Source organism: Coregonus clupeaformis, chromosome 5 (genome assembly GCF_020615455.1).
Source record: "Coregonus clupeaformis isolate EN_2021a chromosome 5, ASM2061545v1, whole genome shotgun sequence".
NCBI lineage: Eukaryota > Metazoa > Chordata > Actinopteri > Salmoniformes > Salmonidae > Coregonus > Coregonus clupeaformis.
The window spans coordinates 35,452,931-35,479,012 of record NC_059196.1 but is presented as its reverse complement, the minus strand read 5'-3'; the positions used below and the strand labels follow the sequence as shown (position 1 = coordinate 35,479,012).

At 48.2% G+C, this 26,082-nt stretch overlaps 2 protein-coding genes across 2 annotated transcripts; one reads left to right on the top strand and one right to left on the bottom strand.

Moving 5' to 3' along the window:
* The first annotated feature begins 1,341 nt into the window (after positions 1–1,341).
* Positions 1,342–9,110, top strand: si:ch211-132b12.7 (uncharacterized protein LOC564531 homolog). Its single transcript, XM_041877135.1, has 4 exons — positions 1,342–1,665; positions 3,418–3,594; positions 5,273–5,475; positions 7,427–9,110. The coding sequence occupies exons 2-4, from the start codon at positions 3,426–3,428 to the stop codon at positions 8,636–8,638; spliced, it is 1,584 nt and encodes a 527-aa protein (XP_041733069.1). The 5' UTR covers positions 1,342–1,665; positions 3,418–3,425; the 3' UTR covers positions 8,639–9,110.
* Positions 9,111–11,833: 2,723 nt separating this feature from the next.
* On the bottom strand, positions 11,834–25,847 carry LOC121566953 (sodium- and chloride-dependent GABA transporter 2-like). Its single transcript, XM_041876902.1, has 13 exons — positions 25,558–25,847; positions 25,168–25,302; positions 24,216–24,356; positions 19,138–19,225; positions 15,498–15,630; positions 15,103–15,341; positions 14,859–14,983; positions 14,641–14,753; positions 14,397–14,534; positions 13,928–14,030; positions 13,568–13,668; positions 13,078–13,248; positions 11,834–12,813 (listed from the first exon to the last, which is right to left on the bottom strand). Exons 1-13 carry the CDS (start codon positions 25,826–25,828, stop codon positions 12,679–12,681), a joined length of 1,893 nt encoding a protein of 630 aa, XP_041732836.1. The 5' UTR covers positions 25,829–25,847; the 3' UTR covers positions 11,834–12,678.
* Between the last annotated feature and the right edge of the window lie 235 nt (positions 25,848–26,082).

The following is a 26,082-nucleotide window of genomic DNA, read 5'->3' as shown; positions in this document are numbered from 1 at the left end:
AGTGTCAAGGCATAGTAACTAACAGGTTATAGAGCAAACAACGCAATTATCACAACACAGGTTGTAATAAGGCTTTTTTGGTGGGGGGTGGGGGGGGGGTCGCTTTGCTTACTCGGTGCCTTTACCCACGCACTGCTGCTGCTTGCAGAACTGCGCGCTACGGCACTGGTAACGCCTCGATCACACCGATGGTACTATTGCGTAAAATGGGACGCAGCATCATCTGGATATGTGTGTTACAAAACTTCGACATCCACCTTCTGCTACCATTTCTGTCAAGCAGTCTATGAGTACAGTTTGACGCATACATTCGATAAATCCAACGTCTGCACTACACAGAACGCACTGCAACTGCCGCTGCAAGGCAAACGCAGCGTTCCATTGGAAATGACTGTACTTCTGGTGTAGCAAAATGCCAGACACTACCCGTGTGATCGAGGCGTTATGATGTCTATAATCTCTCTGTCTGTACCAACCGTGCTCGCGCTGCTTGCAGCATGTGCTCATTTGCCTAACCACGCTTTCTTTGGCTCTGCTCACGTGCGCGAACAGATCCGTGGCATTCATTGGCTGAGAAGCATTCTATACGTCATATTTTGCCATAAGAGAGCCATATGGACGAGTTGTGGACCAGCTGACTGATGAACTATGGCACATTTAACATCTGAGAGACACGTGAAATGTAGCAATTCCTATTCTCCCATAGGGAATGCTAGAAATGTATTTTAAAATCACACCATGCTGCCCTATTGGTCTCATCTCATTAGTCCAGTCAACAGGCTGTTAATTTAGTGTAGCCTAGTCTATAGCATAACAAGTCCAGTAACCCAATGAAACATGGTTTAGAAATAACATAATAGTTTTGTCCCTATAGAATTATGTAGGATCTCTGTTAGTTCTTATGATATTCTGTCCAAACATCATGACTGTATTCACACCTCTCTTATTCAAGTCCTGACGTTCTCATGCAGTCACTTCAACACAGAACTCATGCGGTCCCACCCCTACACGTGCCCAGCAAACTAAGTAGTATTTATTATGCTAAATCCTCCCAGATTGGGTCTCGAGGGCAGCGCACGAGCAACTCCTTAATATCGACGGGAACAGTTTGTAATTCTAGCAAGGGGAGGGTCGTCACTAATTACCACAGCCACAAAGTCATAAACCACCCTGAAAATGTCTACAATGTATCTTCTTAAAATGTGATTTTAAACCTAACTTTAACCTTAACCATACTGCTAAACTTATGCCTAACCTTAAATTACGAACAAAAAGCGAATTTTTGTTTTCATGAATCTTTACAATAGGCCTATAACCAATTTTGACTTTGTGGCTGTGGCATCTAGTGGAAACCCGAGGGGAGGTCTAGGAAGCGGGGCCATTTTCAGGTTGGGTACCGATGATCAATTTTGGGACTGGGACTTGTCTTTAATGAACTAACCGTTAGACTACAGGTAGTCTTCACATCCCGGCAGCTAGTTTATCAATTGAATGAGATAGATGTAATAGAAACGCAGCGATAGACGCGCAGAGAAGACATGACATAAGGAAAACGTTGAAAGATAGAGCTAGAAATGAGGTGCTCTAGTCAACAACAAGGCGAGATGGAGCGATATTCAAGTGACGTGAACCACCAGTGGCAAAGAGTCTAAATTATTATTGGAGGTAAGCTGTTGGTGATTTTTTTTTTTTATACTTTGAGACTAAGACTTTTAAAACAATTTCATGTGAAAAGTGCACTGACCCAAGTTGCTTTATGTGGACGTTTTGACTTGATTTAAACCTGCTGACCATGCTTAACAGGCCTTTTTTATCCACTATTAAGAAGCAAATACATACAAATTTGACAAATATAGTTTTGTCATTTTCTTTCTTTGATTTATTTATTAGGCCTAATTATTTCTGATTTATTTCGTGCGTTTTGTATATGGCGTTTGTTAACGTGTACTAAAGCAATGGTTCCCAAGCAGGGGTACTAGGACCCCTGGGGGTACTTGGCCTATCCACAGGGGGTACTTGAGAAGACTCATGAGACCATAGGCTTACTGGTAAAATGCACATTAGGGGGTACTTCAGGGTACTCCAGGCTGAGCAAAAATCAGTTGGTGGTACAGTAACCGAAAATGGTTGTGAACCACCATACTAAAACAATAGAGCAAGTGTGTCTGCACTGCAGAAGTTGTGATGTTACATAAGGGGTAGGGGAGAAGCCCCGGGTTGTGACAGCGCACGTTTGATACACATCATGCACGTTTGTCCTAGTGGCCCTTTGTTTACAAAATAACACCACAGAAAGTTACCTATAAACAAAAGCTTAGCCAGAACGTAATGAAACCTGCCATTGGGTATCATCATGTACAAGAAAGTGTCAGTTCTCAGGGGCCTATATAGATGCAGAACATGACTTTGTGCCCCGCTAAAAAGCTTGCGTTGCAAATAGATTTCATTTAGTCAGCTATTGTTTATTACATCGATTTTTAACCAATCATTCAGCTTTCAAGTCCCATGGCTGACTTAAAGCTCTTCTCCATGAGACAAATGTGTTTTCCTCAACAGTTGAAATTCAGCTGACAGTGTGTGTAGTCTAGTGATCAGAACAGAAAGGATGGGGTCGATCGGGTCAGACTCAGGGTGGGGTTTGAGCTGTCATTGATTTTTCTTTCTCTTGTCCTGGACATAAGATACTGTCACTCAAAGAGAGAAAATGTAGAGATTGGGTAAAGAGAGAGAGATGGAGGGAGGAGAGATGAAAGTGTATAAACATGCCTGTCAGAATAGGGTTAAACGATAGGGTCGCACAGTGTTACATAAAGAACTGCACCCGCTCTATTGCTCTAAAGACTTCCCCACACACATATACATGTGCTAAATCACTTCTGAATCTCTCATGATCATTTGTATGTTAACCACCATGATTTACCATCTTCCATAACATGGTTAGTGTGCCGTCATGTCTGGTGATGTTTCATGGTGATGTTTGATTAGTGGGTGGATGTGATATTATCAAACACACACACACATAGCCCCCACTCCATCCTCCCGACACGCACGTACAGCCCACACACACGGGACCCTGATGTGTCTAGGAGTGAAGAGGAGGAGCCAGACAAAGGGAACGGGGCTGTGCAGGGAGAAGTGACTGAGGAGGACACATGAGCGAGGAGGAGCTAAATCTGAGAACACATGTCAGAGAGGTGGAGCTCAGGCTGCTGATTATGTATCCAGCAGCATACAAAATAATATGTTATTTCAAACCACAAACGAAAAACTCCTCACTCGATAATTTTCCCTTGTACTTGGAGCCAAAGTGTTTATATTTTTATGACAGGAGCTTTTTTTAAGTACCATAGGCCTATGCATTTTAAAACATATTCCAGGGAAATGTTACTCAATGGTGTGTATTTGGTTCTCCATCAGGGCTCAGTATGCCTCTGGAACAGGATTGTCTAAGTGGGCGAGAGCCACGTGCATCCAGCAAGAATGCCAAGGACAGGAGCAACACTGGCACCCTGCTGGCCTCAAGGAGTACTGCAGACACAGAGTCCATCGGAAGAGGCTCTCGCTGCAGCTCTGAAAAAGATTCTGGATATTCCGGTGAGGGAGAACGTTCCGGACACTCACTCGCCCCAAAACGTGTCACCCACCAGCCCCCTCGCTCTTACTCACTCATTGTGATTTCTGTAAACTCTCACACTGCCAGACTCCCTCATGAATCATGCCACATGCTCACACATAGGCCAGGCAGTGCAACCAATCAGCCAGAAGTGTTGTATTTCTATATAGAGAAGGACACACGTGTAGTCTACATGCACACTGGCCCTCTACTCAGTAGGATTGCTGATAGAATTCCATGAATTCCTTCACGAGGAGTACTAGATTACTGTCCTTGATGATGTGTGAGTATGGCCTCACAGGTACCAGTGGGAAACTGTATAAAAGGAATCATGTGTCACATTTCTTGTGAGGACAGTTCCCATCCCCCTGTATTCCCGTTCAATCTGACTGTATTTCTTCAATTCTTTACACTCAACTCTTCCCTTAACCTGCTTCTCTCTCTCTCCCCTTCTCTCTCTCCCCCTTCTCTCTCGCCCCCTTCTCTCTCTCTCCCCCTTCTCTCTCGCCCCCTTCTCTCTCTCTCTCCCCTTCTCTCTCTCCCCCCTTCTCTCTCTCTCCCTTTCTCTCTCTCCCCTCTCTCTCTCCCCTTCTCTCTCGCCCCTTCTCTCTCTCTCCCCTTCTCTCTCTCCCCCTTTTCTCTCTCTCCCCTTCTCTCTCCCCCTTCTCTCTCTCTCTCCCCTTCTCTCTCTCCCCCTTCTCTCTCTCCCTCTTCTCTCTCGCCCCCTTCTCACTTTCTCCCCTTCTCTCTCCCCCCTCTCTCTCTCTCTCTCTCTCTCTCTCTCTCTCTCTCTCTCTCTCTCCCCCTTCTCTCTCTCCCTCTTCTCTCTCGCCCCTTCTCACTTTCTCCCCTTCTCTCTCTCCCCCTTCTCATTCTCCCATTCTCTCTCTCCCCTTCTCTCTCTCCCCCTTCTCACTTTCTCCCCTTCTCTTTCTCCCCCTTCTCTCTCTCCCTCTTCTCTCTCTCCCCCTTCTCTCTCTCTCCCTTTTCTCTCTCTCCCCCTTCTCTCTCTCCCCTTCTCTCTCTCCCCCTTCTCACTTTCTCCCCTTCTCTCTCTCCCCCTTCTCTCTCTCCCTCTTCTCTCTCTCTCCCTTTTCTCTCTCTCCCTCTTCTCTCTCCCTCTTCTATCTCTCCCCCTTCTCTCTCTCCCCTTCTCTCTCTCCCCCCTTCTCACTTTCTCCCCTTCTCTCTCTCCCCCTTCTCTCTCTCCCTCTTCTCTCTCTCCCCCTTCTCTCTCTCCCTCTTCTCTCTCGCCCCTTCTCACTTTCTCCCCTTCTCTCTCTTCCTCTTCTCTCTCTCCCCCTTCTCTCTCCCCCTTCTCACTTTCTCCCCTTCTCTCTCTCCCCTTCTCTCTCTCCCCCTTCTCTCTCTCCCCCTTCTCTCTCTCCCCTTCTCTCTCTCCCCCTTCTCACTTTCTCTCTCTACCTCTTCTCTCACTCCCTCTTCTCTCTCTCCCCTTCTCTCTCTCCCCCTTCTCACTTTCTCCCCTTCTCTCTCTCCCTCTTCTCTCTCTCCCCCCTTCTCTCTCTCTCCCCCTTCTCTCTCTCCCCTTCTCTCTCTCCCCCTTCTCACTTTCTCCCCTTCTCTCTCTCCCCCTTCTCACTTTCTCCCCTTCTCTCTCTCCCCCTTCTCTCTCTCCCCCTTCTTCCTCTCCTTCAGACAACAACAGCTGTACAGACTGGCTCCATGTGGATGGAGAGGACCAGGGCAGCAGCGTGAGTGAGCCCAGGGGAAGGGAGGGTCTTCAGGGCCAGGTCAAGCCCGAGCAGGCCCCTCTCCAGGGGAACCACATCCTGGTCCCCAGCCCCAGAGGCCCTGACCGCACCCCCATCCCCATCATCAAGAACGTGGTGTTCAAACAGGTGAGAGAGGTAGGAGACAGGCTTGGGGTCAATTCCATTTCAGTTACAGTCAATTGAGAAATTAAACCCCAATCCCTGGTGGGAGGAGGGAAATGGAGGAGGAGAGTATGAAACTGGGGAAAAACAGCGTAGGAGTTGGCCAATCATAGGACAGCAGAACTAAAAGGAGAGAAATAGAAAGCAGAAATAAATGTGGAGGAGGAAGAGGAGGTGACAGGTGGAAGAGGAGGTGACAGGTGGAGGAGTTGACAGGTGGCGGAGGAGGAGGTGACAGGTAGAGGAGGAAGAGGTGACAGGTGGAGGAGGAGGAAGAGGAGTTGACAGGTGGAGAAGGAAGAGGAGGTGACAGGTGGCGGAGGAGTAGGTGACAGGTGGAGGAGGAAGAGGAGGTGACAGGTGGCGGAGGAGGAGGTGACAGGTGGAGGAGGAAGAGGAGGTGACAGGTGGTGGAGGAAGAGGAGGTGACAGGTGGTGGAGGAAGAGGAGGTGACAGGTGGCGGAGGAGTAGGTGACAGGTGGAGGAGGAAGAGGAGGTGACAGGTGGCGGAGGAGGAGGTGACAGGTGGAGAAGGAAGAGGAGGTGACAGGTGGCGGAGGAGTAGGTGACAGGTGGAGGAGGAAGAGGAGGTGACAGGTGGCGGAGGAGGAGGTGACAGGTGGAGAAGGAAGAGGAGGTGACAGGTGGAGGAGGAAGAGGAGGTGACAGGTGGTGGAGGAAGAGGAGGTGACAGGTGGCGGAGGAGTAGGTGACAGGTGGAGGAGGAAGAGGAGGTGACAGGTGGCGGAGGAGTAGGTGACAGGTGGAGGAGGAAGAGGAGGTGACAGGTGGCGGAGGAGGAGGTGACAGGTGGAGGAGGAAGAGGAGGTGACAGGTGGAGGAGTTGACAGGTGGCGGAGGAGGAGGTGACAGGTGGAGGAGGAAGAGGAGGTGACAGGTGGCGGAGGAGTAGGTGACAGGTGGAGGAGGAAGAGGAGGTGACAGGTGGCGGAGGAGGAGGTGACAGGTGGAGGAGGAAGAGGAGGTGACAGGTAGAGGAGGAGGAAGAGGAGTTGACAGGTGGAGAAGGAAGAGGAGGTGACAGGTGGCGGAGGAGTAGGTGACAGGTGGAGGAGGAAGAGGAGGTGACAGGTGGCGGAGGAGTAGGTGACAGGTGGAGGAGGAAGAGGAGGTGACAGGTGGCGGAGGAGGAGGTGACAGGTGGAGGAGGAAGAGGAGGTGACAGGTGGCGGAGGAAGAGGAGGTGACAGGTGGAGGAGGAAGAGGACATGACAGGTGGAGGAGGTGACAGGTGGAGGAGGAAGAGGAGTTGACAGGTGGCGGAGGAGGAGGTGACAGGTGGAGGAGGAAGAGGAGGTGACAGGTGGTGGAGGAGGAGGTGACAGGTGGAGGAGGAAGAGGAGGTGACAGGTGGCGGAGGAGGAGGTGACAGGTGGAAGAGGAAGAGGAGGTGACAGGTGGAGGAGGAAGAGGAGGTGACAGGTGGAGGAGGAAGAGGAGGTGACAGGTGGAAGAGGAAGAGGAGGTGACGGGGACAGAGTGTGAGGGAGACAGGAAGAAAGCAGCTTCTGAATCATCTGAAAATGAGTTGTCTGATAAATGTCACAGTGAGCCAGGTCAGAACGACTTAATGGTTTTAGGGAGGTATTTGATGGCACCATAAGACTCATCCTTTTTCACAATCCTCTTACAGCAAGTCCCGTCAAATAAGTTGCCCTTTTCTTGACAGTATGTGTTAGTACGAGGAGTTGCCTGTCTTTCTCTCATCTTCCCTTTATCTTTCCTTTCGGCTTCAATTACCCCCCCACACACACATACAGTATAACCTATTTTGGTTCAACCTTTTTAAAACTCTCTCCGTTTCCACTTTTCTTTATCCTCTTTCAGAATCAGAATCATCTTTATTACATTTACATGTACCAGGTATTTAACAATCTCTCTCGCTCCTCCCAGTCTGTGGTGGTAAAGAATGGCTCAGACCATCACTTCCAGAACCAGCTGAACTGGGAGAACCGAGGAGGAAATTCCAACGACTCTGGCCCCTGTCATGTGATCCTGGTCCAGCAGCCCAGTGAAGCCTCACCCTCACCCGCATCCCCAAAGCCCCACAGAACCCAGGCCCGGAGAGCTGACAGCACAGCCAGGAAAACCAAAAGCAGAACCTACCTGCCCATTCTTAAGTCCTACCCACGTATCGCCCCCCATCCCAGCAAGAAGCCCTCAGACAAGACCCCAGTGGACTCCCATGGCAAGGGGACTGGCAGTGAGGACCAGAGCCAGAACAAGAGGGATGAGGTGTCCACTACTACTCACTTACAGACGCCATCCAGGCAACACATCCGCAAGCAGCCAGACCCCAAGAGAACCTTATCTCACTGGAGGAGCCCTGCCTCCTCCCACTCCCCCAGCCCCCGCTCTCCATCTCCCTCTAGCCTTTCCAGCTTTGGCGCTCCCTCTTTGTCCAGCTCTGACACCTGCAACGCCTCCTCATCCTCCTACTCCTCCTCCTACTCCTCTTCCGGTGGCTCCTCTCCCCTCCCGGCCAGCAGATGGCCCCGCAGACACGGTCCAGGCCTGTCCCTGTTCAGTGCAGCACGCGACAGGTGCTTCCTGAACACGGTGGGCATCCTAAGCCAGTCAGGCCTGCTTGACATCACACTACGCACCCAGGACCTCCTCCGCCAGAGCAACGCCACAGACCAAGTCATCGCCCAGCTCCGCCAGCACACCCAGCTGCTGTACCAGGCCGCCAACAACAACAACAACCCCAATGCCAACACAGCCAGCGCGGGCTGGGAGAGGATACACCAGGCTATGGCTCAGTCAGGCTGCTACCCCAGCCTCAAGAACCTGGGGAGTGAAGAGGATCACCACAGTTATAGTCCAGAGCCAGGAGTGGGAGGGGACGCCAGTTTCAAGAGGGATTCGGTTGGCTCTAATATCAACACTCATACCCACAATTGGGTGCAGGCTCCGCCCCCGGCCCTGCCCCTCCTAGCCCCCATGTCAGATCTGCTCCCACAGTACTGCCCTGTTTCCCTGTCACAGCATTCTCCAGTCAGCGTCACCACATCCCTCTCTCACTCTGGGCAGGCCAGTGCCAAACCCCCTGAGACAGTCACCATCATGCCCCCTGACAGTTCCACCCATGGGGGTCTTCTCTAGCACCTGCCCAGGGAAAGGCACGTGGCCAGTTTGTAACCATGTAACAATAAATTCAGTTCATGCTCCAATGAACCCAAAGTATGTAGTCTGTATAGTAACATGTTTCCGACGGTTACCACAACTAGAGACAATAATAGCCTCCCAAACAAAGACAATAAAGGTTGTTTTTGCCTCTTCTTCAAAGACTGCTTGAGGAAATTCCTGGAGACGCTGAGGGGAAGAGGTTAAAGGTTTAATGACGCGGGAGACAATGTCAACACGGACAGCAGTACGCTACACTGTATATTGCTGCACAGCGTCTGAATGCTACTCCGTGCCTGCCATAAAAACTCTGCTTCAGCTTACCTTTTTGTAAGATGAATATCAAGACATGGGCATTTTGATAAACTTCACTCCGTATAGAGAAATTATACTGACAGTGTACATTATTTTTGTATTTGCCATATACACTGAGTGTAAAAAACAGACTGACCAGGTGAATCCAGGTGAAAGCTATGTTCCCTTATTGATGTCACCTGTTAAATCCACTTAAATCAGTGTAGATGAAGGGGAGGAGACAAGTTAAAGAAGGATTTTTAAGCCTTGAGACAATTGAGACATGGATTGTGTGTGTGTGCCATTCAGAGGGTGAATGGGCAAGACAAAAGATTTAAGTGCCTTTGAACAGGGTATGGTAGTAGGTGCCAGGCGCACCGGTTTGAGTGTCAAGAACTGCAGCGCTGCTGTGTATTTCACGCTCAACAGTTTCCTGTGTGTATCAAGAATGGTCCACCACCCAAAGGACATCCAGCCAACTTGACACAACTGTGGGAGGCATTGGAGTCAACATGGGCCAGCATCCCTGTGGAATGCTTTTGACAGTCCATGCCCTGACAAATTGAGGTTGTACTGAGGGCAAAAGGGGGTTCAACTCAATATTCCTAATGTTTTGTACACTCAGTTTATAATCATATCCTATGGTTTAAAGATGTCATTGAAACATAAAAGGCAATCTCATTCAGGGTCTTGAAGATCCTACCAGGAAATTATGTATTAGCATTGGTCTTTGATTGTTTGTTTTAGTATTGGCAAAGGATTGTGATTTTAGACTAAATACTGTATACAGTGCATTCTGAAAATATTCAGACCCGTTGACTTTTTCCACATTTTGTTACGTTACAGCCTTATTCTAAAATGGATTAAATCGTTTTTTTCCCTCATCAATCTACACACAATACCCTTATAATGACAAAGCAAAAACAGGTTTGTAGAAAGTTTTGCTAATAAAATAATAAAATAAAAAAACGGAAATATCACATTTATTCAGACCGTTTACTCAGTACTTTGTTGAAGCACCTTTGGCAGCGATTACAGCCTCAAGTCTTCTTGGGTATGACACTACAAGCTTGGCACACCTGTTTTTGGGGAGTTTCTCCCATTCTTCTCTGCAGATCCTCTCAAGCTCTGTCAGGTTGGATGGGGAGCGTCGCTGCACAGCTATTTTCAGGTCTCTCCAGAGATGTTAGATTGGGTTCAAGTCCGGGCTCTGGTTGGGCCACTCAAGGACATTAAGAGACTTGTCCTGAAGCCACTCCTGCATTGTCTTGGCTGTGTGCTTAGGGTCGTTGTCCTGTTGGAAGGTGAACCTTCGCCCCAGTCTGAGGTCCTGAGTGCTCTGGAGCAGGTTTTCATCAATGACCTCTCTGTACTTTGCTCTGTCCATCTTTCCCTCGATCCTGACTAGTCTCCCTGCCACTGAAAAACATCCCCACAGCATGGTGCTGCCACCACCATGCTTCACCGTAGGGATGGTGCCAGATTTCCTTCAGATGTGACACTTGGCATTAAGGCCAAAGAGTTCAAACTTGGTTTCATCAGCCCAGATAATCTTGTTTCTCATGGTCTGAGAGTCCTTTAGGTGCCTTTTGGCAAACTCCATGCGGGCTGTCATGTGCCTTTTACTAAGGAGTGGCTTCCGTCTGGCCTAATTGATGGAGTGCTGCAGAGATGGTTGTCCTTCTGGAAGATTTGCCCATTTACATTTTAGTCATTTAACAGACGCTCTTATCCAGAGCGACTTAGAGTTAGTGAGTGCATACTTTTTTTTTTCATACTGGCCCCCCGTGGGAATCGAACCCACAACCCTGGTGTTGCAAGCACCATGCACTACCAACTGAGCTACAGGGGGCCACATTGCCCATCTCGACAGAGGAACTCTGTAGCTCTGTCACAGTGACCATTGGATTCTTGGTCACCTCCCTGACCAAGGCCCTTCTTCCCCAATTGCTCAGTTTGGCCGGGCGGCCAGCTCTCGGAAGAGTCTTGGTGGTTCCAAACTTCTTCCATTTAAGAATGATGGAGGCCATTGTGTTCTTGGGGACCTTCAACGCTGCAGAATTGTTTTGGTACCCTTCCCCAGATCTGTGCCTCGACACAATCCTGTCTCGGAGCTCTATGGACAATTCCTTCGACCTCATGGCTTGGTTTTTGCTCTGACATGCACTGTCAACTGTGGGACCTTATATAGACAGGTGGGTGCCTTTCCAAATCATGTACAATCAATTGAATTTACCACAGGTGGTCTCCAATCAAGTTGTAGAAACATCTCAAAGATGATCAATGGAAACAGGATGCACCTGAGCTCAATTTTGAGTCTCATAGCAAAGGGTCTGAATACTTATGTAAATAAGGTATTTCTAAAATCCTGTTTTCTCTTCGTCATTATGGGGTACATTGATAAGGAAAACCCCAAATTTAATCAATTTTAGAATACGGCTGTAACGTAACAAAATGTGGAAAAAGTCAATGGGTCTGAATACTTTCCGAATGCACTGTGTTTTTTCGCAAAACCAGTTGTGTGTGTGTGTGTGTGTGTGTGTGTGTGTGTATGTGTCTCATCAAAGGGAGTGCCAATACACACATTTCTATGTGACAGTATGAAAGCAATCATTAGCAGGGTTGATGTGATCCTAACTTGGGTCATATTCATTAGGTACCGAATGGAATAAATCAAACTGACACAAGGAGGGACTGACAACCTGAGCTTGTCGAATTAGAAAGGCAAAACGTTTTGCTACGGTGTGCCCTAATGAATACGACCCCTCGATTGCTACTACGACCCCCCCGTGTAGCTCAGTTGGTAGAGCATGGCGCTTGCAACGCCAGGGTTGTGTGTTCGTTTCCCACGGGGGGCCATTATGAAAATGTATGCACTCACTAACTGTAAGTCGCTCTGGATAAGAGCGTCTGCTAAATGACTAAAATGTAAAATGTATGTGACAGACAAAACACGCTTTATTTTTGAATCTGCTTTAATTTGTTGTTTTTAGAAAAACATCCTTTTGTGGGAAATGTATCAATGTTTCTGATGTCTAATATGGATTATAAAAATGTAATTGAAGGCAAACGTTGAGGTAAATTACTAATTTACAAAAATGCCATTAGTCAAAGAGTTGCTGTATATTGGCCAAAAATGGTCTTTCATAATAAGAAACTGACAGAATGAGAAGATGACCTTTTATATGTGACTCCATGTATTTATATATTCTTATTCCATTCCTTTACTTAGATTTGTGTGTATTAGATATTTGTTGTGGAACTGTCAGATATTACTTGCTAGATATTACTGTACTGTCGGAACTAGAAGCACAAACATTTCGCTACACTCGCAATAACATCTGCTAACCATGTGTATGTGACAATTACATTTGATTTGATTTGATTTGACAACTGCCACCATGTAAACTGGAGTCAGTGACTTCAGAAAGGTATGTCATGAGCTGCCAGTAACCCATGTTAAGCCTCGAGTGGGGATAGTTTTGTTTTGTACAATGACAATCTGCAGTGTCGCTAGGTTGCTTGATGCTCTGTGCTTGGGCTATGTCCTTTCAAATGTATGGAACATGATGACAATGTATTGAAACATGCATCATTGTTCATTATCAATGGTCTTCTCTCAACGTGTTGGTAAAGATACAAGAGTTCAGCTAGGTGTTGTGTTAAGATAAACGTTTAGTATACGAAGAGCTTTGACACAGAAGCTTTTCTAGGCGTGTGTCAGTTCATTTGTCCGTGGTTTCCCCTGCTGCGGTCATGAGTACCTCCATCTCTGCTCCAGAGGTCATGTGCGCCAGCTCAACCTTTCTCATCCGGGTCAACGGGAGGTCATGGTCTGGCCGACACAAATGGAGGAAACGCTGGGGAGTTGAGGGGAAAGTCAGCACATCAACATGTCAACTTTAATGGTTAATTATTTAAACTTCATTATTTATTTGAGTTAGTTGGTTTCTTCAATAATTTATGGTCATTTTGCAGTGAATAAATGATACCTACCCACTCAGTTTACCAACATAATTTAAGATCTATAAGTCCTCCAATTTGACCCTTTAAACATAATTATTCTATGACCAATCCATGAAGGAAACCCGGGTTTAAACTCCGGTCAACAGTCACACTCTCACCTCTCTAAGGCTGCCTGTCCCAGTGCAGATCTGCAGCAGGGCCCACCCAGGGACCAGGAGGATGGAGGAGAGGGCCAACAGCCAGCCCAGAACGTACACCCATCCTGGGTACACATACCAGCGGTTGAAGGTCAGGGGCTGGTACTCCACCAGAGAGCAGATGAACGACACCTGGAAGAGACGAGAGGGAATTAGGATTTCCTCAACATTAATGTATGCTTTTAACATTTAGAGTAACTCCAGATCTGTCCTTGTTGTTGCTGTTGAGAACACTACCGTAATTTCATCTCTCGAAGACGTGAGCATGTGAATAGTTGCATGTGTAAAGCAAGTGAACGTTCAATTGCAACAGGTGCCATTCGTCAAAACAGCTGTGCTGCGATGAATTTGTAACCTATTGCATTGTGATAGTGCCATCTCCTGGTACCTTATAGAATTGCACAACATGAGTCCTGCATGCCGTTACTGTCCATCAAAGCCTGAAACTCACCAGGGAAACCAGAGGGGTCATGTAGAGCCAGCAGAGCTTGAAGACGGGGTTAGGCCTCATCCCTGTCATGTCCTGTATTACCCCATACATACGCTCTGCACCTGGTGGGTTAGATTGGTTAGAGACCGAGACACGTTAATGACATTATCTAAATGTTGACATGTTGTATTGATATCAAGTTTATAATCTCAATAAGATTGATAGTGGAATGATACTGGTTTGCCTTTCTATAGGATTCTATGGCACCACAGTGTTTATATGTATGTTTTATGTATATTTTATAAATTATATATTTTATTGGACATAAATCATACAATCATTGACAGAAATATATTCCAGGTTAGTCCTCATCAGCCTCACCAAATATCCATCCCATGGCCAGAGACTCAAACACAGAGAGGAACAGCAGACAGGTTCCGTTACAGGCGTAGTAGTCAAACAGCTGGAACACATACATCCCACCCTGGGGACAGGAGAAGAGAGGTGTGAGTAGGACAACCACTCTCTTTCAGTAGATGACAGCTAGAGATCTGAAACACGATTCTTGTAATTTCTCTCTCGCTCTCTCTCTACTCTCTCTACCCTCCCTCTCTCTCTCTCTCTCGCTCTACCCTCCCTCTCTCTCTCTCTCTCAATCTCTCTACCCTCCCTCTCTCTCTACCCTCCCTCCCTCTCTCTCTCTCTCTCTCTCTCTCTCTCTCTCTCTCTCTCTCTCCCCTCCCTCAATCTCTCTCTCAATCTCTCTACCCTCCCTCTCTCTCTACCCTCCCTCCCTCTCTCTCGCTCTCTCTCTCAATCTCTCTACTCTCTCTCTCTCTCTCTCTCTCACCTCTGTGACCATGATGAGTTGGAAGAAGAAGCAGGTGAGACAAAAGAGGAGGAGGAAGAGCTCCCTGCGCCCAGTCCGCCGCAGCACCGCGGGAAACAGGTCTGTTACTGACGTCATCACCACCTCCATGGCAACAAACTGGATGGGGGAGGAATACAGAACGCCATAGTAGAGTACATGCCTTTAACCTTTTAGAGATGAATGTGTGAACTACTGTGTGTGTACTGTGTAGATAATAGCTAACCTGTGTATCCAGACCCAGTAGAATGATCATGACGAAGAAACAGGCAGCCCACATCTGAGGCAGGGGCATCATGGCTACTGCCTGGGGGTACGCTATGAACGCCAGACCAGGACCTGATAAAGTGTGTGTTATTCAGAACCCAGTTTAAAATACAATGTATTTGTTTTACTTCATTTTGTCCTGAAAATAACAGAATAAAACCCTACTTTGTGCAGTACCTGACTCAGCCACCTCCTCAATGGGGACGCCCTGTTCATGAGCCATGAACCCCAGGACTGAGAAGACCGCGAACCCAGCAACCACACTGGTGCCGCTGTTCAGCAAGCATAGCCACAGGCAGTCTCTGAAACATACACAGACTCAAGATTCAACACACACAGTGTCAGCACACACAGTGTCAACACACACAGTGTCAGCACACACAGTGTCCCATTGACCAGGCTGATGAGGATAAGAACTCACTTGTAGCAGTTGTTGTTGTAGGTATTGTAGGAGCCCAGCACGGTTAAGGAGCCCACACCCACACTGTAGGAGAAGAAGATCTGGGAGCCGGCCTCCATCCACACCTGGGGGTCAGAGAGCCGGTCCGGTTCAGGGTAAAGGTAGAACAGGACCCCCTGCAGGGCCCCTGGCAGAGTCAGGCCTCTGATCAGTAGTATCAGCAGCATCACGTAGGGGAAGGTAGCAGTGAAATATACAACCTGGAGAGAGAGGGTGTGTGTGGGTGGAGACAGGGAGAGGGGTTTAAAAACACAGGGACAGAAAGCCATGAGAGGAAAAGGAGAAGAGATTGTACTATTTCAGTGCTAAACAGTGAATATGCTGTGTGTGTATATATGCTGTGCACGCACACACACCTTGCCTGTTGACTTGACCCCTTTCCAGATGCAGAAGTAGCAGATTACCCACATGGCGATGAGACAGAGCAGCACCTCCCACCTGACACTGCCCACCTCCTCTATACCCCCCGAGATGGCCAGCACACGACGTCTAGATGGAGAGAGGGGAGAGACAGAGAGACGAGAGACAGAGAGGGGAGAGACAGAGAGACGGGATAGACAGAGAGGGGAGAGACAGAGAGACGGGAGACAGAGAGGGGAGAGACAGAGAGACGGGAGACAGAGAGGGGAGAGACAGAGAGACGGGATAGACAGAGAAGGGATAGACACAGAGGGGAGAGACAGAGAGACGGGATAGACAGAGAGGGGAGAGACACAGAGGGGAGAGATGAGAGACAGAGAGGGGATATACAGAGAGGGGAGAGACACACAGTGAGGGGAGAGACAGAGAGACAGAGAGGGGATAGACACAGAGAGGGGAGAGAGACAGAGAGGGGAGAGACAGAGAGGGGAGAGACAGAGAGACGAAAGACAGAGGGGAAAGACACAGAAAGGGGAGAGACAGAGAGGGGAGAGACACAGAGAGGGGAGAGACATAGAGAGGGGAGAGACACAGAGATCGGAGACACAGAGAGGGGAGAGACAGAGAGGGGAGAGACACAGAGAGGGGATAGACACAGAGGGGATAGACACAGAGAGGAGAGACACAGAGCGGGGAGAGACAGGGAGAGGGGAGAGACAGGGAGAGGGGAGAGACAGGGAGAGGGGAGAGACAGAGAGAGGGGAGAGACAGAGAGGGGAGAGACAGAGAGGGGAGAGACACAGAGAGGGGAGAGACATAGAGAGGGGAGAGACACAGAGAGGGGAGAGACACAGAGAGGGGAGAGACAGAGAGAGGGGAGAGACACAGAGAGGGGAGACACAGAGAGGGGAGAGACAGAGAGGGGAGAGACACAGAGAGGGGAGAGACACAGAGAGGGGAGAGACACAGAGAGGGGAGAGACACAGAGAGGGGAGAGACACAGAGAGGGGAGAGAGACAGAGAGGGGAGAGACACAGAGAGGGGATAGACACAGAGAGGGGTGAGACACAGAGGGGATAGACACAGAGAGGAGAGACACAGAGCGGGGAGAGACAGGGAGAGGGGAGAGACAGGGAGAGGGGAGAGACAGGGAGAGGGGAGAGACAGAGAGAGGGGAGAGACAGAGAGGGGAGAGACAGAGAGGGGAGAGACACAGAGAGGGGAGAGACATAGAGAGGGGAGAGACACAGAGAGGGGAGAGACACAGAGAGGGGAGAGACAGAGAGAGGGGAGAGACACAGAGAGGGGAGACACAGAGAGGGGAGAGACAGAGAGGGGAGAGACACAGAGAGGGGAGAGACACAGAGAGGGGAGAGACACAGAGAGGGGAGAGACACAGAGAGGGGAGAGACACAGAGAGGGGAGAGAGACAGAGAGGGGAGAGACACAGAGATGGGAGAGACAGAGAGAGGGGAGAGACACAGAGAGGGGAGAGACAGAGAGAGGGGAGAGACACAGAGAGGGGAGAGACAGAGAGGGGAGAGACACAGAGAGGGGAGAGACAGAGAGAGGGGAGAGACACAGAGAGGGGAGAGACAGAGAGGGGAGAGACACAGAGAGGGGAGAGACAGAGAGAGGGGAGAGACACAGAGAGGGGAGAGACAGATAGGGGTGAGACAGACAGTGGAAAGAGAGACAGAGAGAGGAGACACAGAGAGGGGAGAGACACAGAGAGGGGAGAGACAGAGAGGGGAGAGACAGAGAGGGGAGAGACAGAGAGGGCATAGACACAGAAAGGGGAGAGACACAGAGAGGGGAGAGACACAGAGAGGGGAGAGACACAGAGAGGGGAGAGACAGAGAGAGGGGAGAGACACAGAGAGGGGAGAGACAGAGAGAGGGGAGATACACAGAGAGGGGAGAGACAGAGAGAGGGGAGAGACAGAGAGAGGGGAGAGATAGAGAGGGGAGAGACAGAGAGAGGGGAGAGACACAGAGAGGGGAGAGACACAGAGAGGGGAGAGACACAGAGAGGGGAGAGACACAGAGAGGGGAGAGACACAGAGAGGGGAGAGACAGAGAGAGGGGAGAGACAGAGAGAGGGGAGAGACAGAGAGGGGAGATACAGAGAGAGGGGAGAGACACAGAGAGGGGAGAGACACAGAGAGGGGAGAGACAGAGAGGGGAGAGACACAGAGAGGGGAGAGACAGATAGGGGTGAGACAGACAGTGGAGAGAGAGACAGAGAGAGGGGAGAGAGACAGAGAGAGGGGAGAGAAACAGAGAGGGAGAGAGACAGAGAGAGGGGAGAGATACAGAGAGGGGAGAGACAGAGAGAGGGGAGAGACACAGAGAGGGGATAGAGACAGATAGGGGGAGAGAGGGGAGAGACACAGAGAGGGGAGAGACAGAGAGGGGGGAGAGAGAGACGGGATAGACACAGAGAGGGGAGAGACATAGAGAGGGGAGAGACAGAGAGAGGGGAGAGACAGAGAGGGGAGAGACAAATAGGAGAGAGAGACAGAGAGAGGGGAGAGGCAGAGAGAGGGGAGAGACAGAGAGGGGAGAGACAGAGAGGGGAGAGACAGATAGGGGTGAGACAGACAGTGGAGAGAGAGACAGAGAGAGGGGAGAGAGACAGAGAGAGGGGAGAGAGACAGAGAGAGGGGAGAGACACAGAGAGAGGGGAGAGAGACAGAGAGGGGGGAGAGAGACAGAGAGAGGGGAGAGAGACAGAGAGGGGAGAGACAGATAGGGGTGAGACAGACAGTGGAGAGAGAGACAGAGAGAGGGGAGAGAGACAGAGAGGGGAGAGAGACAGAGAGGGGAGAGAGACAGAGAGGGGAGAGACAGAGAGGGGAGAGACAGATAGGAGTGAGACAGACAGTGGAGAGAGAGACAGAGAGAGGGGAGAGAGACAGAGAGAGGGGAGAGACACAGAGAGGGGAGAAAGACAGAGAGAGGGGAGAGAGACAGAGAGAGGGGAGAGACACAGAGAGGGGAGAGACACAGAGAGGGGAGAGAGGCAGAGAGGGGGGAGAGAGACAGAGAGAGGAGAGACAGAGAGGGGAGAGACAGAGGGGTGAGACAGACAGTGGAGAGAGAGAAAGAGAGAGGGGAGAGAGACAGAGAGAGGGTAGAGAGACAGAGAGGGGAGAGAGACAGAGAGGGGAGAGACAGATAGTGGAGAGAGAGACAGAGAGAGGGGAGAGAGACAGATGGGGGGAGAGAGACAGAGAGAGGGGAGAGAGACAGAGAGGGGTGAGACAGATAGTGGAGAGAGGGGAGAGAGACAGATAGGGGTGAGACAGAGAGTGGAGAGAGAGACAGAGAGAGGGGAGAGAGACAGAGAGAGGGGAGAGAGACAGAGGGGTGAGACAGAGGGGAGACACAGAGAGGGGGGTGAGACAGAGGGGAGGGACAGAGAGGGGGGGAAAGAGAGAGAGGGATGAGGCAGAGAGAGGGGTGAGAAACAGCAGCAACTTCCACCTGACACTGTCCACCTCTCTTATACCCCCCAGATGACCAGCACACACATCCTAGAGAAAGAGACTGGTGGAGAATGTAGACAAACTGACATTGTCTTTTATGTTGTGGCCAACTGGAAGATCAAGGTATGTTGAATCCGTAAACTTACTCCCAGAATTCAGTGGCTGCAGAGGTTGAGTTCATCTGTCCGGTCCAATTGAAAGTACGGTTTTGAGAGGAGAAGTCAACACAGTCATCTAATGTGGTAGAGAGAACATAATGTTACCAATTAAAACTTGCTCTAACAATTCTTATGGTAAAGAATACCCTTTATATATATATATTATATTTTTACTCCTTATTTTACCAGGTGAGTTGACTGAGAATACATTCTCATTTACAGCAACGACCTGGGGAAAGTTACAAAACATTGTCAAAATACATACAGTTGAAGTCGGAAGTTTACATACACTTAGGTTGGAGTCATTAAAACTCGTTTTTCAACCACTCCACAAATTTCTTGTTAACAAACTATAGTTTTGGCAAGTCGGTTAGGACATCTACTTTGTGCATGACACAAGTAATTTTTCCAACAATTGTTTACAGACAGATTATTTCACTGTATCACAATTCCAGTGGGTCAGAAGTTTACATACACTAGGGTGACCATACGTCCTCTTTTTCCCGGACATGTCCTCTTTTTGGACCTAAAAAAATGCGTCCGGCTGGGATTTCTAAATCCCCCAAAATGTCCGGGATTTGGCTTTTGCTTTCTACAGTCGCCATTCATTGTGTGCGTTTTGGGGGTTTTGCATTGCTTTGAACTTTCTCTTTAGGTCCCGCCTTCTCACACGCCACCATTGGTCGGTCATGTAGGCCTACGCAAACATTGGTCAAACTGCATCTCAATCATTACCCTCACCATGGCAACAGCCAAGAGACAGAGCAGCAGCTTGCTTGTCAACAGTGGCACATGGCTCCAGAACAGCGTAAAAATGGCCAAACGCAAATGTAAAATCACAGACGATTTACAGAGAAAATTCCAGTGTTTTCGTCTTGGTCGGGATCCGTGTGAAGCAGAATGCATGACCTGCAAAGCTGGCACGTACGTGTCAGTGTCAAATAAAGGTGCTAGCGACCTAGAAGCCCACATAAGCTCTGCAAAACACAAAATTGCAGCTAAAGGAGAGAGTTTGTCAGGTAAATTAACTGACTATTTTGTGAGAGCAGGTGAAACATAAGATGCTGTTACTGCTGCGGAGGGAGTTTTTGCATTCCACACCACGAAGCATCACAATAGCTACAGATCAATAAACTGCACGTCTGCCTTGTTAAAAAAGGCTTTCCCTGATTCCGAGACTGGGCGAACATTTTCAAGTGCTCGTACTAAGACCGAAGCAATTGTTAACGCTGTGATAGCACCACATTCTGTCGACATAGCTCTGAAAGCACTGGAAGACATACCTTACTGTGGTGTTTCTGCTGATGGGAGCAATCACGGTGCTGTGAAAATATTCCCTCTGCTTATTCAGTATTTTGATTGGAAGAATGCTGGCGTGCGAAGTTAAAAACACTCCAAATGAGACAGCTGATACGATCGCACAATACATCAAAGAAACACTGGGAAAGAATGGGATTGTTTCAAAATGTATTGCATTTACAGGTGACAACTGCAATACAATGTTCGGGGGAATCCGGCGTGATGAAGAAGGAAATAATGTTTTCGCAAACTTTTAAAGAAGTCATTGCAGAACAAGTGTTTAATCGGTGTGGGCTGCCCAGCACACGTCTTGAACAATTGTGTTCATTACAGGGCAGACACACTAGATGTCGATATTGAGAACATAATCTTCAAAATATGTCAATACTTTCACATCTACACTGTGCGCACAGAGAATCGGAAGGAGTACTGTGAATTTGTTGATGTTGAATACAGAAGTCTCCTTTCTCACAGTAAGACGCGATGGCTGTCATTATTCCTAGGTATTGAGAGGCTGCTACAGATGTTTCCAGCCTTGAAAGCATTATTTTTGTCACTGGAAAAAACACCCTCCTTGATCAAAACGTTTTTTGAAGATGAGTTCAGTGAAATCTACCTCTGGCACATGCACTCACTCATGTGTGTTTCATTCGCACATTCAGGAGATGGAAAGGGAGAGCAATTCAATTGTGGAAGTGAATAACCTTTTGAACAAAGTCCACACCATGCTTCTTGAACGCAAGACCAATAACTTAATGTCCCTTAAAGTTAAGGGACTGTTGGCACAAAAGCACAAGGATGGACTTGGTAAGAATTGTGACCATTTCAGTGCTCAAGTACAGGGTCTGTACAGTTCATGCCTGGAGTATCTGGAGAAATGGAGGAGTTCTCCTCTTTCATGTGGATGGATCTGAGTGAGACACCTGACTGAAATGACATAGAAGCCTGTATCAAACCCCTGGGATAAAAGGGGGTGCCAATTGATGATGCAAAGTGCTTTGATCAGGTCACCAACCTGAAGAATTTCACAGAAAGGTGTAACAGTGATGGAGAGTTCAGTAATCTGCATGCACACAAGAAGTGGACCAAATATTTTGAAAGGTCCAAAAGCATAGATTTACATTCAGAGCTACTGAAGATTGCACAGTTTTTCTTTGCTATTCCTTCTCACAATGCAAATGTGGAGAGAGTTTTTTCACTGATGCAAAGCCAATGGACAAAGGAAAGGAATCACTTGTCTGTTGAGTCACTGAAGGGGCTTCTGTGTACACAATACAACTTTTAAAACATGTCTTGCAAAGACTTTCATGCCTACTTGATTGGTAATCAAGGACTGTTGGGAAAGATTCGATCTTCGGGAAAGTATACCAGAGAGCATCAGGAGGACTGACATAATGTTTGACAGAAATAGTGGATTGTTTTATGACAACTGTTTTTTATTTATTTTATTTTAACCTATGGCCATGAAAAGAAACAGTGTCATGTAAAAGGTGTTAAAAGCTAAACTATGTTTTGTTGTTGTTGTTGTTGTTGTTGTTGTTCTATTGTTGAGGGCCAACAGTTGAATGGAAAGGATGTATTTCTTTATGTATTAAAGTTCAATAACATAGTTGCATGGTTGTGAACGCATTTGTATTTACCACCCACTGCAGTGTCTGTCTGCCTCCTGCTCCCACTGTCCTCTTTTTTGAAAACTAAAATATGGTCACCCTAACATACACTAGGTTGACTGTGCCTTTAAACAGCTTGGAAAATTCCAGAAAATGATGTCATGGCTTTAGAAGCTTATGATAGGCTAGTTGACATCATTTGAGTCAATTGGAGGTGTACCTGTGGATGTATTACAAGGCCTACCTTCAAACTTTGTGCATCTTTGCTTGACATCATGGGAAAATCAAAAGAAATCAGCCAAGACCTCAGAAAACAAATTGTAGACCTCCACAAGTCTGGTTCATCCTTGGGAGCAATTTCCAAACGCCTGAAGGTACCACGTTCATCTGTACAAACAATAGTACGCAAATATAAACACCATGGGACCACGCAGCCGTCATACCTCTCAGGAAGGAGACGCGTTCTGTCTCCTAAAGATGAACGTACTTTGGTGCGAAAAGTGCAAATCAATCCCAGAACAACAGCAAATGACCCTGTGAAGATACTGGAGGAAACAGGTACAAAAGTATCTATATCCACAGTAAAACGAGTCCTATATCGACATAACCTGAAAGGCCGCTCAACAAGGAAGACGCCACTGCTCCAAAACCGCCATAAAAATGCCAGACTACGGTTTGCAACTGCACATGGGGACAAAGATCGTACTTTTTGGAGAAATGTCCTCTGGTCTGATGAAACAAAAATAGAACTGTTTGGCCATAATGACCATCGTTATGTTTGGAGGAAATAGGGGGTTGCTTGCAAGCCGAAGAACACCATCCCATCCGTGAAGCACGGGGGTGGCACCATTATGCTGTGGGGGTGCTTTGCTGCAGGAGGGACTGGTGCACTTCACAAAATAGATGGCATCATGAGGAAGGAAAATGATGTGGATATATTGAAGCAACATCTCAAGACATCAGTCAGGAAGTTAAAGCTTGGTCGAAAATGGGTCTTCCAAATGGACAATGACCCCAAGCATACTTCCAAAGTTGTGGCAAAATGGCTTAAGGACAACAAAGTCAAGGTATTGGAGTGGCCATCACAAAGCCCTGACCTCAATCCTATAGAAAATGTGCGCGCAGAACTGAAAAAGCGTGTGCGAGCAAGGAGGCCTACAAACCTGACTCAGTTACACCAGCTCTGTCAGGAGGAATGGTCCAAAATTCACCCAACTTTTTGTGGGAAGCTTGTGGAAGGCTACCTGAAATGTTTGACCCAAGTTAAACAATTTAAAGGCAATGCTATCAAATACTAATTGAGTGTATGTAAACTTCTGACCCACTGGGAATGTGATGAAAGAAATAAAAGCTGAAATAAATCATTCTCTATACTATTTTTCTGACATTTCACATTCTTAAAATAAAATGTATTTGGCTAAGGTGTATGTAAACTTCCGACTTGAACTGTACCTATAACGTGAGTGAAATTCCCCTGGAGGTGAGTTGGAGTACTAGGTACCAGTGTTCCAGGGGTTGGAGCAGCTGGCCCAGGGTACATACCAGTGTTCCAGGGGTTGGAGCAGCTGGCCCAGGGTACATACCAGTGTTCCAGGGGTTGGAGCAGCCAGCCCAGGGTGTGTACCTGTGTTCCAGGGGTTGGAGCAGCTGGCCCAGGGTACATACCAGTGTTCCAGGGGTTGGAGCAGCCAGCCCAGGGTATGTACCTGTGTTCCAGGGGTTGGTGCAGCCGGCCCAGGGTACGTACCAGTGTTCCAGGGGTTGGAGCAGCCGGCCCAGGGTACGTACCAGTGCTCCAGGGGTTGGTGCAGCCGGCCCAGGGTACGTACCAGTGCTCCAGGGGTTGGTGCAGCTGGCCCAGGGTACATACCAGTGTTCCAGGGGTTGGTGCAGCCGGCCCAGGGTACGTACCAGTGTTCCAGAGGTTGGAGCAGCCAGCCCAGGGTATGTACCTGTGTTCCAGGGGTTGGTGCAGCCGGCCCAGGGTACATACCAGTGTTCCAGGGGTTGGAGCAGCCGGCCCAGGGTACGTACCAGTGCTCCAGGGGTTGGTGCAGCCGGCCCAGGGTACATACCAGTGTTCCAGGGGTTGGAGCAGCCGGCCCAGGGTACGTACCAGTGCTCCAGGGGTTGGTGCAGCCGGCCCAGGGTACATACCAGTGTTCCAGGGGTTGGAGCAGCTGGCCCAGGGGAGCTGAGCGCTGAAGGAGAAGACCAGGTAGAACAGAGCCCAGGCCAGGATGATGATGTAACACATACAGCTGTACAGGAGGATCAACTGCCCTGCATAGCCTATACCTGAGAGGGGGGACACATTGACAGACTGTACAACCACAAGATTTTCACATGGTCCCGAGTGGACAGCTGTTAAACTAACCCTAACTTTATAAAAAAAAAATAAAAAAAACGTGCCTTTTCTGCACTAACACTTGCACTTTTCTTTTCTTACTAGCACTGACTTTGCTGATAGCTGCTCTACTGAAGAAAGGTTTTACTGACTATGACTGTGATATGTGGTTGTCTCACCTAGCTACCTTAAGATGATTGAACTAACTATACGTTGCTCTGGATAAGAGCATCTGCTAAATGACTAAAATGAGAAATGTAAATGTAAATGATAGAAGCATATACCTTTGATCTGTGAGAAAGTGTCACCAGACTTGGCACATATTGTGCCTTCAGCCTGCTTACATATTAACCCCTCTGTATTCACGCATTAACCTCTTCATTTAATTCTTATCCAGTGGCACAGAGGCCAAAGCTGTCAATGTTTTCCTCCTCCTAGAACTAGACCATGGATGTCTCAGTTAGGGATAAACGTGACAAAGAGGAATACATGTTCGATTGTGGGAGTGATTTCCTTTCATTTGTAGTCAGGAGTTTGTGTCAACGTATTTTTTAATTCAGACATTGGATTACATTTGGATTACATTACTTAGGATTCATTGGAAATCCACCCTAATTACACTGTTCATCAGTCCAATTCAGATTAATTTAAATAGTTTGAGCATCATGTATTCCTATGTTCTTCTGCCTGTCCTGTCTACAGCCCTGTTTCAATGTGACTCCTCAGTGGGTGGTGGTGTCATTGTGTTGCCATGGTGCCCACCCTCAGCCAGTGGGCACAGCCTCTTCCAGCAGGTGATGCCCCCCTCCTGAGTGTACTGTCCCATGGCTGTCTCCAGCAGGAACAAGGGCACCCCACACGTCACCACAAACACCAGGTACGGCACCAGGAACGCCCCTGAGAAATACACACCACCAAGTCACTACTTGAGAACAAAATGATAGCTACGATACTGTACCTTATAGAAACAAGAGGAGAAATGCCATACTTCCATACCTTGTCTTTGTCTTGTGACCTCTATACCTGGTCTGTACAAACTGTACTGTATCAAACATACTGTATGATACAGGGATTTAAATGGTCTAAGTTGCCTCATTTGTTCAGCTGATCATCATTTGAATAACCTTGGCACCCTCTCCTTCATGGACTCACCTCCACCATTTTTGTAGCAGAGGTAGGGGAACCTCCACACGTTACCTAGGCCCACCACGTTCCCTGCTACGGCCAGGAGAAACTCTGTCTTGCTGCCCCAGTGACCTCTCTCCTGCATCTTCACCTTCGCTGATCCCTCCTTCCCCCCTGCACATCCCTCCTCTACCATCACCAACATTTCCTTCTGACCCAAGTCGTCACCTTTTCTTTTTTCGCCCTCTATCCAGGCTTTTCCGTTTGTCCCATCTCTCCCAAATGTCTGTCCGTCCATTGTGTTCTGGAGGCTGGTATCTATCCCAGGTTCAGCCAGTGTGACAGAAGCAGCAGGAGTCTGAAATGTACTCATTGACTCAGACAGACACATTCCAACTGCTACCGTTGAGTTTGGATGACTACAATCCTTCAATAAGTTACTAAAGCCTGAAAGGATCAAAGACATGGGCTCTAGAGTGCATCAATAAGTTAGCATGATGAGTTATTATTAACCTACATAATCTACTTAGGGTTCAAAACAATAAAATGTAC